Source organism: Telopea speciosissima, chromosome 5 (assembly GCF_018873765.1).
Source record: "Telopea speciosissima isolate NSW1024214 ecotype Mountain lineage chromosome 5, Tspe_v1, whole genome shotgun sequence".
NCBI lineage: Eukaryota > Viridiplantae > Streptophyta > Magnoliopsida > Proteales > Proteaceae > Telopea > Telopea speciosissima.
The window spans coordinates 68329243-68347014 of record NC_057920.1 but is presented as its reverse complement, the minus strand read 5'-3'; the positions used below and the strand labels follow the sequence as shown (position 1 = coordinate 68347014).

Here is a 17772-nt window from a genome sequence, read left to right as displayed (position 1 = left end):
AGTTTGCTGACCGGCCCAGTTCCCCAGTTCCTCTAACAAAGGGGGGCTGAAATGACCTCTCTACCCATGCCCAAACACCCTGCCCGGGTGGGGTCCACCATCCCCCTATTAGAGGAACTGGGGAACTGGGCCGGTCAGCAAACTGGAGGTGATAATTTTCCTCTACTTTTTCTATTTATGGCAATACTCTATATATAAGTATATATAACATCCGTTTACCAAAAAATAAGTAAGTACTCTTCACCAAAAAAAAAAAAGAAAAAATAAGTTAAGTACTTGTAACATCCACTTACATTGAAATACCGATAATCCAAGAAGGTTGGCTATTAAACCGGACAGACCGGGGTGCCAAACACCTTCTCCTGATTGTACCCTTACATGTACCTGTTCTATGGTTTGACCAAGTACAGACTCACCAATTATTTTAGTTTTAAGAACAATAGTCTCCAAGGATATAAACACATACGATAGACCATCTCACCAACAATGGTTACTATTACACAAGACGTTGCAACTCGTTGTCACCAATGTAGTGAGGTGAGAAGTTGCAAGTTAGAACCTTCCCCTGATTACCTCTTGTCTAATTAAAAGCTTGTGCATCTGGTCTTGCTACGGGGGAGGTGCTGCATCATTGTAATGTTCCAGAGGATCAGGGATGTGCTCGTTGTGGTGAATTGAAGACAATTTCACACATCTTGCTGGACTGATTTTGTCAAAGCTGTTTGGTTCGGTAGTTGTATGGGTTATCATAGTTCGTTATCTAATAATGGTGATATCACTTCTTTTCTTCTGGAGAGGAAAGCTTTCTATTATGTTGGTAAGGAGCATGGGCGATACATGTCTTCGTTAGCCTCTTTCATTCTTTGGCATTTATGGCTAGCAAGATGTGATCTTATCTTTGGGCATCGAAGGAAATCGCCTGATGAGGTTATACTTGGTGCAACTAAGGCTTTTGAGGAGTTTCAAGGTTCAATCATACCGGCTTCTGTTTCTATTTCTGTTGCTGTTAACGTTTCTTATTTTGGGAATCGTTTAGATGTATTGGCCGGTATGTTAGTTAATCAAATTCTGGTTAATTGTGATGCAAGTCTTCTTGTAGCAGACAACAAGGGAGGGCTTGGATTTGTATTTCGATCTTCAACAGGAGTTCCACTACTTGCTGTCTCCATACTTACTGTTTTCAATAGTATAATAATTGTGAGACCTTGGCTATCCGTTTGGCTATGGTGGAAGCGGTTAACAGTGGATACAATGATTTGTTGGTTGCATCTGATCATAAAGATATCATCAATCATCTACAATAGGGTGGAGGTTCCATTGCACGTACTGGAGGTTAAGCCAATCTTGGATGATATTATTCATTTGTCATCCAATTTTTCTTTTAGTAATTTTACATATGTTCCAAAGGGAGAAAAATAGCTTTGCTGACTCCCTGGGAAGAAGGGCTCTGTCGATTACGTGTATGACAGAATGGTCTATTTCCGCTCCATGGATTGGGGAGTTTGTTTCTTCTGCATCTATGTGTACTACACGATGATTAAATAAAGTTGTTGTTTTTACCAAAAAATCCTCATTTAAAAATAATGTTATATTAAAAAGGCCAAAAAAAAAAAAAAAAAAAAAAAGGTGTTCCAATTCACTATGTTTTTTCCCCCACCAACCATAGTTACAGATTTACCCTACACAAAAGTATACGAGCCATGCACATTGAGGCATGGACGGTGTGACTTATCTTCAACAGCTCTCATATTTCCCAACTCTCAAACTGTGCTCTCATCTTCAACAGGTCTCATGTAGCCAAACTCTCAAAACATGTTGTGTAACTCATATAGATTAGGATCCACTTAGTTGGATCAGACTAGACTTCTCTCTCATACATACATTGTAATCTAGGAATGCAAGTTTGGCCCTGACGGCCCGAACCCACCCTGAGCCCGAACAGGGCCTGGGTTGAAATACCTTGACCCTGAGGATGGGTTAGGGTCAGGAATTTCTGACCCTGAGTCAGGATCGGGCTGGGTCAGGGTTGAGGCCTTAGCTGAGCCCGGCCCGACCCAACCCAACCCAACCCAACCTTGTCTTCTATTTCTTGTTTTTATTCTTGTTCTTTCTTCTTTCTTCTTCTTCCCAGCCGGGCAAGCCTATGCATCTTCCTTTCCCAGCCTAACCAGCCCATTCATCTCCATTTCCCAGCTTGGCCAGCCCATACATCTCCATTCCCCCATGGCTAGGGCCAATTAGGGTCAGCCTGGCCCGGCCTGAGGGCAGGTCGGGGTTGGATTTTTCTTGCCCTGTGTCAGGCCCAGCTGAGGGGACTCAGGGTTGGGCTGGGGTTTTAATAGGCCCGGCCCAACCCATCCCTGTTGCAGCTCTGTTTTCTATCCACTCATGGTTTCTAGCCTCGTGACTTTGGGAAATTAAGAAAAAACTCTTTGTTTTTTTATTTACTTTTTTTATAATTTGCGATTGGTTCTAGTCAGCTCTCTTGTCATGGCGCATAAGCTGATATGAGGGCAAATGGTGATTCCATCTCCGACGGGGAGTTGGCAGATCTCGATCCTTGGATCGACAACAAGGGTCTTGTTGAGCTCCATCACGAAATCTCTGTAATACAAATACCTTACACTTACGGAAAAGAGCATCTGACAGAGCTACCACCAATCCGTCCCAGCGGATATTCTCATAACCAATCACACCTCTGACATTAACCGAATCTATCAACCTCTTGTGATAGTTCAGATAGTTGTCCTTGTCTACATCCACAAAGATGAAATCGAATGTCCCATTCCAGCCTTTTGAATACTCAGGCAAACCCAATTCAAAATTCTCCCGGTTGACGTCCATGGTCATCAGAGTTTTTTTTTTCAAAAAGGGATAAATCTCTTTTTGAGAGTCATCCTTTTATAAAATTAATGTTTGGTTTTGAATTTTCTTTGTAATTTCCATTGTTGGGGAGAGCAAGAGATGGGGTGGACGGGGGTTAGGTAGCATGGGGGTGGCGACAAGGGGAGGACGGGGCGGGATTGCAGGGAGTTGAGACGATGGTGATCACGGCAACCAGGGTGAGACTACGGGAGCAGGGTTGATCAGAGGGGTAAATTTGGAAATATAATCATTTTGGAATAAAATTAACTTAAAGAGGCACCCCAAACATCCCTTTTCAAAAAACGGGTATCCTAAGCATCTTTTTCACAAACTTAAGGCACCTCAGATGTAATTTACCAAAAACAATATGATAAAAATGTTTCCATGTTCAAGCTGTAAAATACACAAGAATATATACACCCCATCGTACAACAGAGATCTTCTCTACTAGGTTCACCCGTAGAAGGAAGAACCGGCCCCCATTAATCACACCACCTAACCAAACCATGGATATAGCTCATGGATTAATTTGGGACTCTTTTCTACCTTTAATGACATATATAATAGACGGTCAATTTCACAGCAACCACAATACTGAAACTTGCTCTAGAATGAACTACAATATGATGGTCAACATGCAAGGGAATCTGCAATAATATAAATAAGAAATTGCTTCTACATTTGACCAGAAAGAAGAAAGACACGGATGGAGCACCTAGAAATGATGATCTCCATATCTGCAACCCATGGAATTAGTCAGTACGCAGAGCAACTACCTTAGCAACCACCAAAAAACAGGCATGCTTTTCAAGACCCAAAACGGATCACAATGCATGATATATCATCTTTACTCTTCCTTGCCAATGCCTCCATGGTCAAACGCTTAGCTGCTGCTTGAGGATCTCTCACAGATTTTACCAAATCAACAGCCTCTTGGTTCTTCATGACCTGGACAAAGATCCAAAATTTAGCAAATTTCATTTCATGTGTCAAAGTTTTCAAGGACCCTCTGGGAATGGTATTCTTATAATCTTGTCTCACCAAGATAAGTGTAGCGGAACAATGGAACAAAAACTGGATGAATGGGGGAGGGGGGAGGGGGGAGGGGGGGGGGAACTATGAGAAGAATCTCACAATGCCTTGAGAACCATGCTGTTGCTTGACAGTCCATCTGTCTGGTTGATTTGTATGGTAAAAAGGTAATGGAAGATGAACAACTTATTAATTTATTAGCACGACAATGAAAATGTGGTTGCAGTCTACATACGTACAAGGATCAGGTATGGGTATGCGTCAAGAAGTCAGGTTCCACCTGAACTTCAAAACTTAAGGACATGGTGACATGTGTCGGAAAATGGGTATGGGTCAGGTGACTTGGCTGAATGTGTCCCCCCCCCCCTTCCCCTTCATCCAAACAAAAAAAAAAAGAAAAAGAAGAGGGCAATATGTTGAAGGGGGCTAATGTAACATAAGAATTGGGGCTAATCTTTCTTCTTCACAGCCATGCCATGTGCACACGGGTAGTCCAGGGTACAGTAACACAGGTTGAGTCCATCGGTCAGGGCCTTAGGTCCGAATTACTTTGGGGTACAGAGTAAAAAGAGGTCATGGTTCATCCCTCATCTTAGATTGGAGTACTGTTGTTCCTGATATATATATATATATATATATATATATATATATATGTATGAATACTGAATACTAATGGCACATACAGCCAGATGGTATGGTGCAAATCATAAAGTTGGTATGAATGTTGCAACCTTATAGTCAGTTGTCCAACTGGTTCTTGGGGTCTGGCAGCCACAGCCCAGTCCAATGGTCTGCAATGATGCCGTCAAGGATATGCACCTCAGTAGAAACATAACAATTTCAATCCCCTATAACAGTGTTCTCTCAAAATCCATTCACAATATTAGTAGCCATAGTTGTCAAGGCGGCAAGGCAACCCAAGGCGGTGGAGAGGTGCCTAAGCGCTTAGGCGACCAAGGCGCCCTCAAGTGTTATTTTTTTATTTCCCCCCTTTTCTAAAATTGTTTAGTGTGCTACAATATATACCTTATATCATCAAAAATCAACATTAAGCCTCCTCAAGTCATCACAAATCAACACTAAGTCACCTCAAATCATGAAAAATCAACATTAAGCCAGATCAAGTCATCAAAAATATGATCTTATCTGTAAGTAATTAAATTGCTCTCGATTTAGCGAGATGTTCTTGTTCTCTAAGAAGTTTGACGAGTCAAATGATTTCAGTTTTAAATGAGACTTTTTGTATTAGTTAGAGCACAAAACCAGCTTTCCAACAAATCCAAAAGTGCTTAAGTCTGATTTATAATGAAGAAGTTATGGTCCGGTCAAACCTTATTTGATCTGAGGGAATGCTTTCAAAATAGCTCTAAATAAAAATATTTTTTTCTATATTGAAACAAATAAATATTTTACCACACTTTTGGTCTTTAGCAATGTTTTACCATATTAAGATTTATAGAATTTTTAAATTTGAAAAAAACCCCAACATTTGAAATTTTCACCTAGCGCCGAAAATCCATGTTTTTGTTCTTGAACTGGGGGGGGGGGGGGGTTGACTTTTTATCATTTTGGAATTTGATTTTTTAAATATTTTTATTGGATTCAAATAGGGGGTATTTGCGTATTTATGAATAATATCTTAAGTAAATGAAATTACAAATATAAAACCATTTACTTAAATGATATTTGGCATAAATAAGGGTCAATACCGGAACCCAGTACCAATAAAAACTAGTGCAAGGAGCCCTACAATAAGGCGGCTGTCGCCTAGGCCCCAACAAAACCGCTTCGACGCCTTGACAACTAAGTGAGTAGCTAGAAATTTCATTGATAGCCTGAAATTTGTTGAAGTAAATCGAGCTCATAGGGAGAAGAGGATATCTCGATTAGAATATTCCATTTTTCTAGTTGAGATTCCCCTCCTTATGAGTCTCTCCTATTTAAGTTTATGTTTTTCGTAGAGTTTCCTAGTCCTAATTGGAGGCTCTAGTTCTAGTTCTAATTTCTTTTCTGTTTTCCTATTGTAATTTGGAATTCCCTCAATTTAATCTGTTAACTATAAATATAAACAAGGTGAGGGAGACTGTCAAGTTCGCCAGTTCTCTTCTCCATCTTCTTCTTCTCCACTTTCTCGGTTCTGGTTTTCTATTAGTGTGCTTCGTTACATGGTATCAGAGCACAACCTTTAATTGGTTGTTCCTCTGCGATTCTGGTTTTAAGGTTTTTTATTTAAATCTTTCTTAAAGGGGTGCAACACCCTATGCTGCATATTACTACAATTTAAACCCTAGATGAAGTGTTCAATTGAAAACTAGGGTTCTCTTACATACCTGGATGCAATATCTGTTGGAGACTTTCCTTCTCAAGCTGCGGTACTCTTTGAAGAGTACCTGCAACTTCTTCTTGAAGAATACACTATCTCTGCGATTACTTCTTGAAGATTTTTGATATTTTAGATCCAGTCAGTGGATTATTGTTGAAGATTGAAAGTTGATCTCCAACGAATCTCTGTTCTTAGTCCTACAGTAACCTCGTCAAAGTTTTTCTTCTCCAATCGATCCAATTTTTCAAGTGAGTTTTTGGATTCTATTTTCCTTCTCCCAGAATAACACTCAGCAGTCTAATTCTTGCTGTTTTGGGTTGGTAAACTCTTGGGATTAATATTCCACACTGCCGGTAGTGTTTTTTCTGCTAATTTGGGTTCATAAACCCTAATCCGATACTGCCAAGAGTGCCACTGCTGTTCTGGTTATTACTACTGCCTTGTTTAGGGTATTTTTAAGCCCTAAAATACTGCTGTTCTGGTTATTGGCTCTGCCGATAGCACTGCTACTGATTTAGGTTATCACAATCTAACTTTGCTATTGCTGCTGCTGCTTTTGGGCTATTTCAATTCTAATCTGGTTCTATCTAAGAGCCGATTAATATATTGTTGTTGCTGTTACCCTAATCTGGTTTGATGCCTGATCCCAAACTACCAATGGACAATGTCCAAGTTCAGATAACTACTATTAAACTCTCCGGAGTATCAAATTATTTATTGTGGGCCTAGACAATCCAAGCTTACATACATGCCAAGGGCAAACTAAAATACATTACAGATGATCCTCTTAATCGTGATCCTAAGGAACCTACCACAATCATAGCTCATGATGAGTGGATGCGTGAAAATTCTATTATCAAGATATGGTTATGGAACAATGTTGAACCTCCTATTGCCTCCAATGTGATGTTTCACACACTTGCTAAGGATGTCTGGAATGACTTGCACGAAAACTTCTTCTCTCAAGAAAGGAATATCTCCCGTATGTATGATTTCTATGAGAAACTTTTTACTTTCTAACAGGGAGATAAAACTTTGAATGAATATTTTGCCAGTTATAAGGGCATAGTTGAAGAATTCCAGATACATCAGCCTCTGACTACCATTCAGCAATACACCTCTTTCAGCCCAAACCCCTTTAAATTCTTTGACATGTGGACCTCCCACCCTCTTTATCTCCCTACCATTCTTCAAGCTTGGAACTCCCCCGTCCATTGCCATTCCCTCCCTCTCATCGCCTTTGCTCGTAAGCTTAGACTCATCAAATCTGGGCTCAAATCCTGGAACTCTGCCACCTTTGGCAATCTCCCTTCCAGAGTCTCTTCTTGCCGTTCTGATCTGGCCTCGGTGCAACCCCGGCTCCAGCAGGATCCGCTCAACCCTTTGCTAGCTGAGGATGAAAGAAAGCTCACCGATGAGCTCTCCTCCTTCTCCTCGCTTGAAGAAAGCTTCCTTCGCCAGAAAACTCGCATCAAATGGCTTGAGCTTGGCGACTCCAACACGGCTTTCTTCCATTGTTCTTTGAAAGCCAGATTGAACTCCAACTCCATCACCCTGCTCATCGCTCGGGATGGCTCCCCTCTTTCCTCCGTCCATGACATTAAGGCTAAGGCGGCCTCTTTCTTCATCTCCCCCCCCCCCGCTCTCCCATACCTCCTGGCCTCATCAACAAATTTGTCCCCTCCTCCCTGACTAGCTCTCTTCTTGCCATCCCCTCTGATGATGAGATTACCAAGGCTATCTTGTCCAACAAGACCAACAAGGCCCCTGGCCCTGATGGATTCAGCATGGGGTTCTTCCTTAGCTGTTCGGATCACATCAAGGCCGATCTCATCAAAACCATCCGCAGCTTTTTCTTTAATCCAAGCCAGCTTGCCCAGGTCAATCAGACTTTCCTCTGCCTCATCCCTAAAAAAGATGGAGCTACCTCTCTTCCTGATTTTAGACCTATCTCCCTCTGCAACCTCCTCTATAATTCATTGCCAAAATTCTTGCTAACAGAATCCAGCTTGTCATTCACTCCTTGGTCAGCCCCAATCAATCTACCTTCATCGCTGGCAGGAGCATTGTGGATAACATTATCCTTTGCTCTGAAATTGTTCGTGGCTTTGACCGAAAAGCTCACTCTCCTGCTGCCCTAATGAAGATTGATCTCCACAAAGCTTTTGACTCCCTTAGATGGGACTTCATCTGCAATGTGCTCTCTCAGATGGGCTTTCCCCCTCCTTTCATTCGCTGGATTTTTGCCTGCATTTCCACCCCCTCCTCGGTTATTGTCAACGGCTCCCCCACCGGTTTCTTCCATTCCAAAACTGGAATTCGTCAAGGGTGCTCTCTCTCCCCCTTCCTCTTCTCCCTGGCTTTGGAAGTCCTTTCTAGAAGCATCCAAGCCAAAACAGACCTTCATCTTATCTCCCCCCTCCCCAAGTGCAAACAGCTCAACCTCACCCACCTAGCCTTTGTGGACGATCTTATGATCTTTTCCAAAGCCTCCCCCTCCTCCATCTCTTCCATCATGTCCTCCCTTCACCTCTTCGAGAGTCTTTTTGGACTCCACATTAACCTCCTTAAATCCAAACTCTTCCTCTCTAGAGTCTCGGATTTTGAGAAAGACTCCCTTCTCCGTCTCACTGGTTTCTCTCTGGGCTCCCTCCCAGTGAAATACCTTGGCCTCCCTCTCATCCCTGCCAGGCTCTCCAGCCACCACTGCACCCCCATGCTTGACATGATCCGCAAGCGTCTCCAACTCTGGAAGGGTAGGCTTCTCTCCTACGCGGGCAGGCTTGAATGCATTAGATCCGTGCTCCAATCCTCTTACATTTATTGGTGCGGCATCTTTGTCATTCCTAAAGCCACCACCAAAGCTATGGAGTCCCTTTTTGCTGCTTTCCTCTGGAAAGGGAAGGAGTCCTCTAGATTCCTCCACCCGATCAGCTGGAAATCCATCTGCCTTCCCAAATTCGAGGGAGGTCTTGGCATTCGCGACTCCAACACTGCGGGAATTCTGACGCTTATTTGGAAAATTCCACTAAGCATGACTCCATTTGGGTTCAATGGGTCTACTGTCACCTCCTTAAAAATGACTCCATCTAGACTGTCTCCATCCCAAAAGATTCCTCCTGGATCTGGCGCAAAATTCTCCACCTTCGGCCTCTGGCTCTCTCAGCCATTTCCTCCACCATCAGTGATGGTTCTTCCACCTCCTTATGGCTCGATCCCTGGCACCCCTTTGGAGTCCTTTGGACCTAGAGAAATCTACTCTTTTAGGATACCAAAATCCGCCCCTCTTTCTTCCATCATCTCTCACGGCAATTGGTCCCTCCCCTCCCCCTTACCCCTCCCTCTCCCTAATCTAGGCCTCCCTCCCCCCCCCTTCCCCCTTCCCCCTTCCCCCCTGGTCTTGCGGATAAGGTCTGTTGGCTTCCCTCCAACAATGGCATCTTTAGCTTTACATCAGCCTGAAACCTAGTTAGGCACCATGCCCCTTCTGTCCTTTGGCACAAGCTTGTCTGGTTCAAAGGCCACATCCCCCGTCACAACTTCCTTGCCTGGAGAACCCTGAGCCTTTGCCTCCCAACTCAAGCCTTCCTATCCCACCGAAGAATTCCTGCCCCCCCCCTCTTGCATTTTCTGTTGGAATGGCTTTGAGGACATTGACCACCTTTTTTTCGCCTGCCCTTTCACTTCCCACCATCTGGGAAAAAGCCTTATCGTTCATTTGGCCTCGCAGTAGGAGGATTCTTCCATTCGCCCGAGAGTAGCTTTGGATGGTCATGACTTTCACAGGCGGCACCACCTGCGACACCATCGGCAAGCTTGTGTTCGGCGCTACCCTCTACCACATTTGGATGGAGAGGAACCTTAGGAGATGGACTTCCAACTCTTGTTCTTTTGACCTGATTTGGAAAGCCATCTCTTGGGAGGTTTCCTCTAAGCTCAGTCTTCTACCCCTCAAGGCCTTTTTGGACTCCCCAAGGAACAGGCATATTGTTGTTTCCTGGGGCCTAGATAACGCTCTGCTGCGCCCCTTTCTTTCCCCCTTGTATTTTCCCCTCCCCCCGCTTTTCCCTTTCGCCCACCTCGGGCTTTGGTAATATATTTTTTTATTCACCAAAAAAAAAAAAAAAAAAAAAACAAAGAATTGAGTTCCATGTTGCAAAATTCCTAGCTGGATTACATCCTGACTACCAATTTGTGAAGAGTTAGTTGCTCACAGGGGAGAAGGTTCCTTCTCTCAATGAAGTTATTTCTCGTATTAATCGTCTGGCTAATCCATCCAAACCTGACAATACATCCAAGGACAACTCAGCATTTGTTGCAAATCATGGACAAGGACGTAGTTGTGGCCAATTTAAAGGTCGTGGCACTGGTGGACGAGGTATAGGTCATCAAATCATTGACAAATCTTCCCTCCAATTCTCTTACTGTGGAAAACCAAATCATATAGTAGATACTTATTGGGCCAAACATGGTGAAATAGCTTTCCAGACAATCCCTTGGTGAAAATGTCAGCAAACTGATCAGTAGACTTCACAAAGGGAACACAAATCACCCCCTCTTCTAATTTTTCCTTGATGAAATGCCTATCCACTTCAACATGCTTAGTACGATCATGCTGTACCGGATTGTGTGCAATGCTGATTGCAGCCTTGTTGTCACAGTACAACATCATAGGAAGGTGAATAGGAACACCAAGGTCTTGTAGCAAGCCTTTCAGCCAAAGTAACTCATAAATGCCTTAGGCCATAGCACGAAATTCTGCTTCAGCACTAGAATGAGCCACCACATTCTGCTTCTTGCTACGCCAAGTGACAAGATTGCCACCAACAAAAGAACAATACCCAGAGATAGACTTGCGATCTGTAGAACCAGCCCAATCAGCATCAGTATACGCCTCTATCCATAGGTGACCATGAGGAGACAGGAGAATCCCTTTTCCAAGAGCTGACTTCAAGTAGTGAAGAATGTGAAGAACAACTTCCATATGAGAAGAGTAGGGATCATGCATAAACTGACTCACAGTACTCACAACAACAACAATGTCAAGACATGTGTGTGAGAGATAAATCAGCTTCCCCACTAGTCTTTGGTACCGGCCTTTATCAATAGGTTCACCCTCCTTTTCATTGAGACAAACATTAGCATTCATATGAATATCTGAAGGGTGACATCCTAACAAACCGGTTTCAGCCATTAAATCCAGGACATACTTCCTTTGAGAGAGAAAGATGCCTTTAGAAGATCTGGCAACCTCAATCCCAAGAAAGTACCGTAGCTTTCTTAGATCTTTAATCTCAAACTCCTGCCCCAGAAAGGTCTTCAAATGGCTAATCTCATCACCATCATTCCCAGTAACAACAATGCCATCAACGTAGACTATAAGAACAGTGAGTTTTCCACCAACCCTCTTTATAAAGAGAGTGTGATCAGCATTACTCTGCTTATAGCCTACAGAAACCATGGCCTTGTGAAATCTGCCAAACTACGCTCGAGGCAATTGCTTCAGCCCATAAAGTGCATGCTTCAATTTACACACTTTACCTTTATTACTATCACAAGAAAACCCTAGTGAAATATCCATATACACCTTCTCAGCAAGTTCTCCATTGAGGAAGGCATTCTTCACATCTAGCTGTTGTAGATCCCATCCAAGATTAACTGCACAAGATAGCAAAACTCGAACGGTATTCAGCTTTGCAACAGGAGCAAAGGTCTCCTGATAATCAATGCCATATGTTTGAGTAAAGCCCTTTGCGACCAGGCATGCCTTATATCGATCCACAGTCCCATTAACCTTCTGTTTGACCACGAACACCCATTTACATCCCACTGGTTTTTTCCCTTGAGGTAGAGCTACAAGATCCCAAGTATTGTTTTTTCTCAGTATTCTCATTTCTTCAAACATTACTGCGTTCCACTTTCCATCTGCATAACCTTCCTGCCAATTTTTAGGAATGGAAACAGAAGAAAGAGAGGACGCAAATGCACGAAAGGATGGAGAAAGAGAACTATAAGAAACAAAACGAGAAATGGGATGTTGAGTGCAAGTCCTAGTACCTTTGCGATGAGCAATAGGTAGGTCGAAGGAAGAAGTCTTACCAAGAGAAGGAGGATCTGGATCTTAAGTTTGCAATTGGATAGGTATTGGTGCCACAGTGGATTGAAGTTGCCCTGTTTTGGAACATCTTTTTTTTTAGGTGAGAATGTTGGAGTTGTCAATTCTCTTCTGAAATTCACTAATGGTTCTCTGGACTGGAGTCAGCTCCCCCTAAATAGGAACATCACCACCATTATTTTCCATGATCTCCCCCTATAAAGGATTCTCTTGAGATGAAGGGACAACAGCCAAAGGAGGCTGGGCAGCATCTAAAAAAGGAGGAAACTCAAGGGGAGGAACCATATCTTCACTAGAACTCTCCCCCTAAAGGCGTGGTGAAGAATAATATGGAAGGTTTTTATGAAAACTGACATACATACTGACCAAAGTACGACGGGAAGGAGGATGGTAACACTTATAACCTTTCTGGGTTGGATAATAACCCAAAAAAATACACCGTAACCCACGGGGTTCAAGTTTGCCAGGAGATTTAGTATCCTGAGCATAGCACACACAGCCAAACACCTTGGGAGAAACCACTAAGGAGGAATTCCCAAGTAAAATCTCAGCCGGACTACAAGAGTCAAGAACTCGAGAAGGCAACCGATTAATGAGATAGGTTGCAGTGAGAATAGCATCCCCCCAATATTGGGATGGAACATTACGAGCAAACATCAATGCTCTGGCCACTTCTAATAAGTGGTGGTTCTTCCTTTCAGCTACACCGTTTTGGGGTGGGGTATCTACAGAACTAGTTTGGTGAATAAGCACATGATCAGCAAAATATTTTTGAAAAAGATTTTCTGTATACTCGGTCCCATTATCACTTCTCAAAATTTTGAGAGTAGCCTAGAACAGAGTTTGGACCATTTTATGAAAATGCTGAAAACACGAAAAATACCTGATTTTTTTTGTGCATAAGATAAACCCATGTGTTTCTAGAATGACAGTCAATAAAGGAAACAACCCAACGATTACCAAAAAGAGAAGTCTGACCACTAGGCCCCCAAACATCAGAATGCACCAAATGGAAAAGTGAAGAACTCCTTTTATTTGAAATAGGATAAGTTGAACGTGTCTGTTTGGCCAGAACACACACCTCACAAAAAAAGTCATCTTTATTACATTCTTTGACCAAAGTAGAAAATAAACGTGCTAAAATTCCTAATGGAGGGTGACCTAATCTAGAGTGCCATTGGTAAAGTTCAAAAGAGAACATAGAGTTCTAGTGTACGGAGAAGGTAATGGTGGTGGAGTAAGATGACCATCATCAAGCAATACAATCCACCGTGCACTTTACCCAATCCAATCATCCTCCTAGAGACCAGATCCTGAAAAACACAATGGGAAGGAAAAAAGTTACTTTGCAGTTAAGATCACGGGTAATACTACTAATGGAAAGGAGGTTAGTAGTAAAATTAGGAATGTGCAAAACAGAAGACCAAGTAAGAGAGGAAGTGCAGTTGATGATTCCTTTTCTAGAGATGGAGGAAAGGGAACCATCAGCTACCTTGACTTTGTCTTTCCCAAATGTGGGCGAATAACGATGGAAAAAGCTAGAGGAATCAGTCATGTGATCTGTAGCTCCAGAATCTATGATCCAAGGATGGGAAGCTACGGAAGTACAATGACCACCAAATGAGATACCAGACCGGACAAAGTTTGAACCTGAAGGAGCAGAGGAATTGGCAGGAGCTGATGTAGTAGAAGCAGCAGCAACAAAAGACTGTAGCACACGTAGGAATGCCAGTAGATCATCCTGGGATAGACCACTGTCAGTAGTAGGGGCTGTGGTAAGCCTTGTTCTTTGTTTTTTTCTTGGCAACCCGTTTGGCCTCAAAATCAGCTGGTTTCCCGTGAAGCTCCCAGCATTTCTCTTTGGTGTGGTGAGGCTTGTGACAGTGCTCACAAGTAACAGTCTCTGTAGAATCACCAAGAGAAACATGTCCAACAGGTGCAGGAGTAGCCTGGGCAGCAGTCTAGAGGGCTGATTTGTCAGTGACAGGAGGGTGGAGCATAGCAGCCCGACGGTTCTCTTCAGAGGAGACTAAAGCTTAGGACTGTTCAAGTATGGGAAAAGGGGAATGACCTAACACTTGAACACGAATCTAGTCATACTCCGTATTCAAACCAGCCAAAAAATCATAAACTCGGGTCTTGTCCAGATTCTACTTATGCAGTAATATTGGCAGTTGTAGTGGGGCGGAAATCAGAAAAATGATCCAATTGTTGCTAGAGACTGCGCAAGGTAGCATAATACTTAGAGACAAACAAATCCCCTTGAGTAGTATGATCGGCCTTCTTCCGGAGTTTATACACTTGTGCATCATTACCAAGCTGTCCATAAGTTACCTTGCAAGCAGACCAGATTTGATGGGTTGTATCAAGAAGGAAACCACTTGCAAGGTCTGATTGCATGGAGCTAATCAAATAAGACATGAGGATACCATTATTGGAGATCCATCTGGTCAGAAGAGGACTAGGAGCAATTGGCATAGTAGTAGTACCATCAATATGCCCAATAAGTCCACGGCCAGCAATGGCAAAGTATGCCGAGCGAGACCAAATCAGATAATTACTCCCATCCAGTTTGATAGGATTAGGGAGAAGGTCACGGTTGTCATTCCTACCAAACCCATCAGCAGCAGAAGTGCCAGTAAAGACTTCAGAGTCACTCATAATGCAGCAAAGAAACCCAGTAAGCACTTCAAGAGAAGAGCCAAAAATTGGTGGAGAGACTTGTTTAATGGTGATAATAACTATCCCCAAAAATCAGCAGCAGCACAGAAGCCAAACCCCTAGATCGATTTTATCAGGGTTTTGAAAAAAACCCTGTTTTTGGTGAGATCGATATAGGGGGGAATAGTGCCAAAACCTTGATGGATGGAGCTGCAATTGAGATCGAGTGTGCCTGTAGGAGTGGAGAGTCACCCTTCCAAAAACCAGCTTCAACAGAGAGCAACAACACAAGGATCAATATTTTTCAAGTTTTCGAAAAAACCAGAATTTAGAAAAAAAAATCGATCAAGGAGAATGGATAGAAGCTTGCGCAATAATCTTCTGTAGTTCTTGCACTTCAAAAGTGAATCGAGTCCTTGTTTTGTAGAGAGGATCAATCCAAAAAAAAAAACTTGAAGGCTACAAATATCGCAGACAAGGAGCAATCCTCTATCGAGCAGAATTTTTTTTATATCATGAATGAGGTAATGGAGGGCAGCATCTGGATCTTTAGATCACCTCATCAGTGCTGCCCTTGTGGGAGAATGAAGAACAAAAAAAGAGAGAGGGAAGAAGAAATCGAGAATGAAAGATAAAGGAGAAATCGAGAATGAAAGAGAAGTGAGGGCCCTAGTTTGAAACCTGCTCTGATACCATGTTAGCAGATCTGAAATAGAGAATGTTGCTTGTATGATCAATATGACCAAACAAGCATTATATTTACAATAAAAGAGATTACAGCCTAATGTCTAAAAATACCCCTAGCTTAGCCGACTTAACTAGGAGGTACATAAACATAAAATTACAACTGTAGAAAGACCAAAATACCCCCACGATATTCTGGTGTACATTATTCAACACTATCATCAACATTTGTCTACCCTTTTCTTTTTCTTTTTCTTTTTCTTTTTCTCCCTTCTTCCCTATCAGAGCAGCCAATAAGTGGTTTATAGGCCTTGTCCTTGTAACTTATTTTCCTTTCCATCTCTGTCAAACCAAACTGTTATTCACTTTAGTTTAAACACCATCCTTCCTAACCCATGCAAGAAGAATAGCTACTTTCAGAAATTTTAAAGTACAGACAGCATGTTGGAATTATGGGTGACAATTTACTAGGCTGTGCCTTGGCCTACTAAGCTTTTGTCAAGAGTACACAGCTTGTATATATTTGCTGCAAGATTCTCCTATGTAAGATGCATTTAGCTTAGTTGCTTCTTGATATGCACATTAAGATGTTTAGTGTTCAAATCCAACCATAAAAAAAAAAAAATTAAATTTTTTTAAGAGATGTAGCTTGTAAATAATAAAATAAATTATACGTTCTTAAATTAGCAATTTAATACCATATGTATATCATAACATTCCTCATTAATATAGGTGTTTGTATACAAGTAATTTCATATGTATATAGCAAACATATTATACATTATATACAATGAATATTGTGCAAGGCCAAGAGCGTTCAAGACAAGGTCCCGTGGTGTATGCTCTTTGCTGATGACATCGTTTTGGTGGATGAGACAAAGGCAGGGATTACCGCTAAGTTAGAGCTATGGAGATCAACCTTGGAAACAAGAGGCTGTAAGATTAGTAGAACAAAGACAGAGTACATGAAGTGTAATTTTAGTCATTCTATGATAGATACTGACATAGCGCGAACTGGAGGGAAAGAGAGATACCGCAAAGTTACTATTTTCGATATATGGGGTCGATCATAAATAAAGAAGGTGACTTAGAGGATGAGGTCTCACAGAGAATTAATGTGGGAGGGATGAAGTGGAAAGGCACGTCCAGAGTACTGTGTGACCGACGTATCTTTGTGTAGCAAAGATGAGGATGTTGAGATGGATGTGCGGAAAAACTAGGAAAGCTAAAGTAAGGAATGAGCATATTAGAAGTGATTTGGGAGTTGCCCCAGTTAATGACAAGCTCCGAGAGAGTAGTTTGAGGTGGAATGGTCATGTTCAACAGAGGCCTAGGGACGCCTCAATAAGGAGGAGTGATATGATACTGATTGAAGGAACTAAAAGAGCAAGGGGCAGGCCTAAAATGAGTATAGGGGAGGTTGTGAGGAAGGACATGCATAGTCTAGGCCTTGTACCAAGTATGACCTCGGATAGTGTCTATTGGAGGGCAAGGATCCATGTAGCGGACCCCATTTATCTCAGATTCTCCTGACTTGCTGGGCTGTGCCTCTTTCCTCCTACTTTCGTCTTTCATCTTTCATCTTTCATCTTTCCTCTTTCTTTCATTTATCATTTTCCATTTTTTCATTTCTCATCTTATTTTCCATCTCTCTTTTCTCCATCTCTTCTTTATCTTTTTATGTAGACCTCAATTTGCCCTACTTTGTTTTATTTGGATCCATGTAGCCGACCCCATTAAGTTCGGATAAGGCTGAGATTGTTGTTGTTGCTGTTGAATATTATGCCAGGCCAAAAGCTTAAAATGTGATGCCCAAGCTCCGGGTTAACTTCATTGGTCTTGGACTCGGGGAACAGGCTGGCCTAAGCTAAAATCCACCCGGCCCAGACACACCCACACAAGCTAGTGCCCACCATATTTCGAGAACTCACGAGATATCAGCGAGATCTCAACGAGTTTCTCGATTTTTTGAGAAACCGAGATGAGATGGAATACAATACAAAATCATACAAGATCTCAGCGAGATCTCGGATCTCGGGTTGAGATCTCGAGTTGACCCATGGAAATAACCCATCTACAATGTATTTACTTA

The 17772-nt window shown here is 42.3% G+C and overlaps 2 protein-coding genes across 3 annotated transcripts in view; both read right to left on the bottom strand.

Moving 5' to 3' along the window:
- Positions 1–2472: 2472 nt before the first annotated feature.
- On the bottom strand, positions 2473–2844 carry LOC122663361 (caffeoyl-CoA O-methyltransferase-like). The gene has a single exon (XM_043859038.1). The coding sequence runs from the start codon at positions 2842–2844 to the stop codon at positions 2473–2475; it is 372 nt and encodes a 123-aa protein (XP_043714973.1).
- Positions 2845–3347: 503 nt separating this feature from the next.
- Positions 3348–17772, bottom strand: part of LOC122661085 (probable protein phosphatase 2C 44) — a 53705-nt gene continuing 39280 nt past the window's right edge. For both annotated transcript variants that reach the window (XM_043856402.1, XM_043856404.1), the window contains one exon: positions 3348–3813. In XM_043856402.1, the coding sequence (XP_043712337.1) occupies positions 3673–3813 (141 nt within the window). In that variant the 3' untranslated portion in view covers positions 3348–3672. The remainder of the gene's footprint in view (positions 3814–17772) is intronic.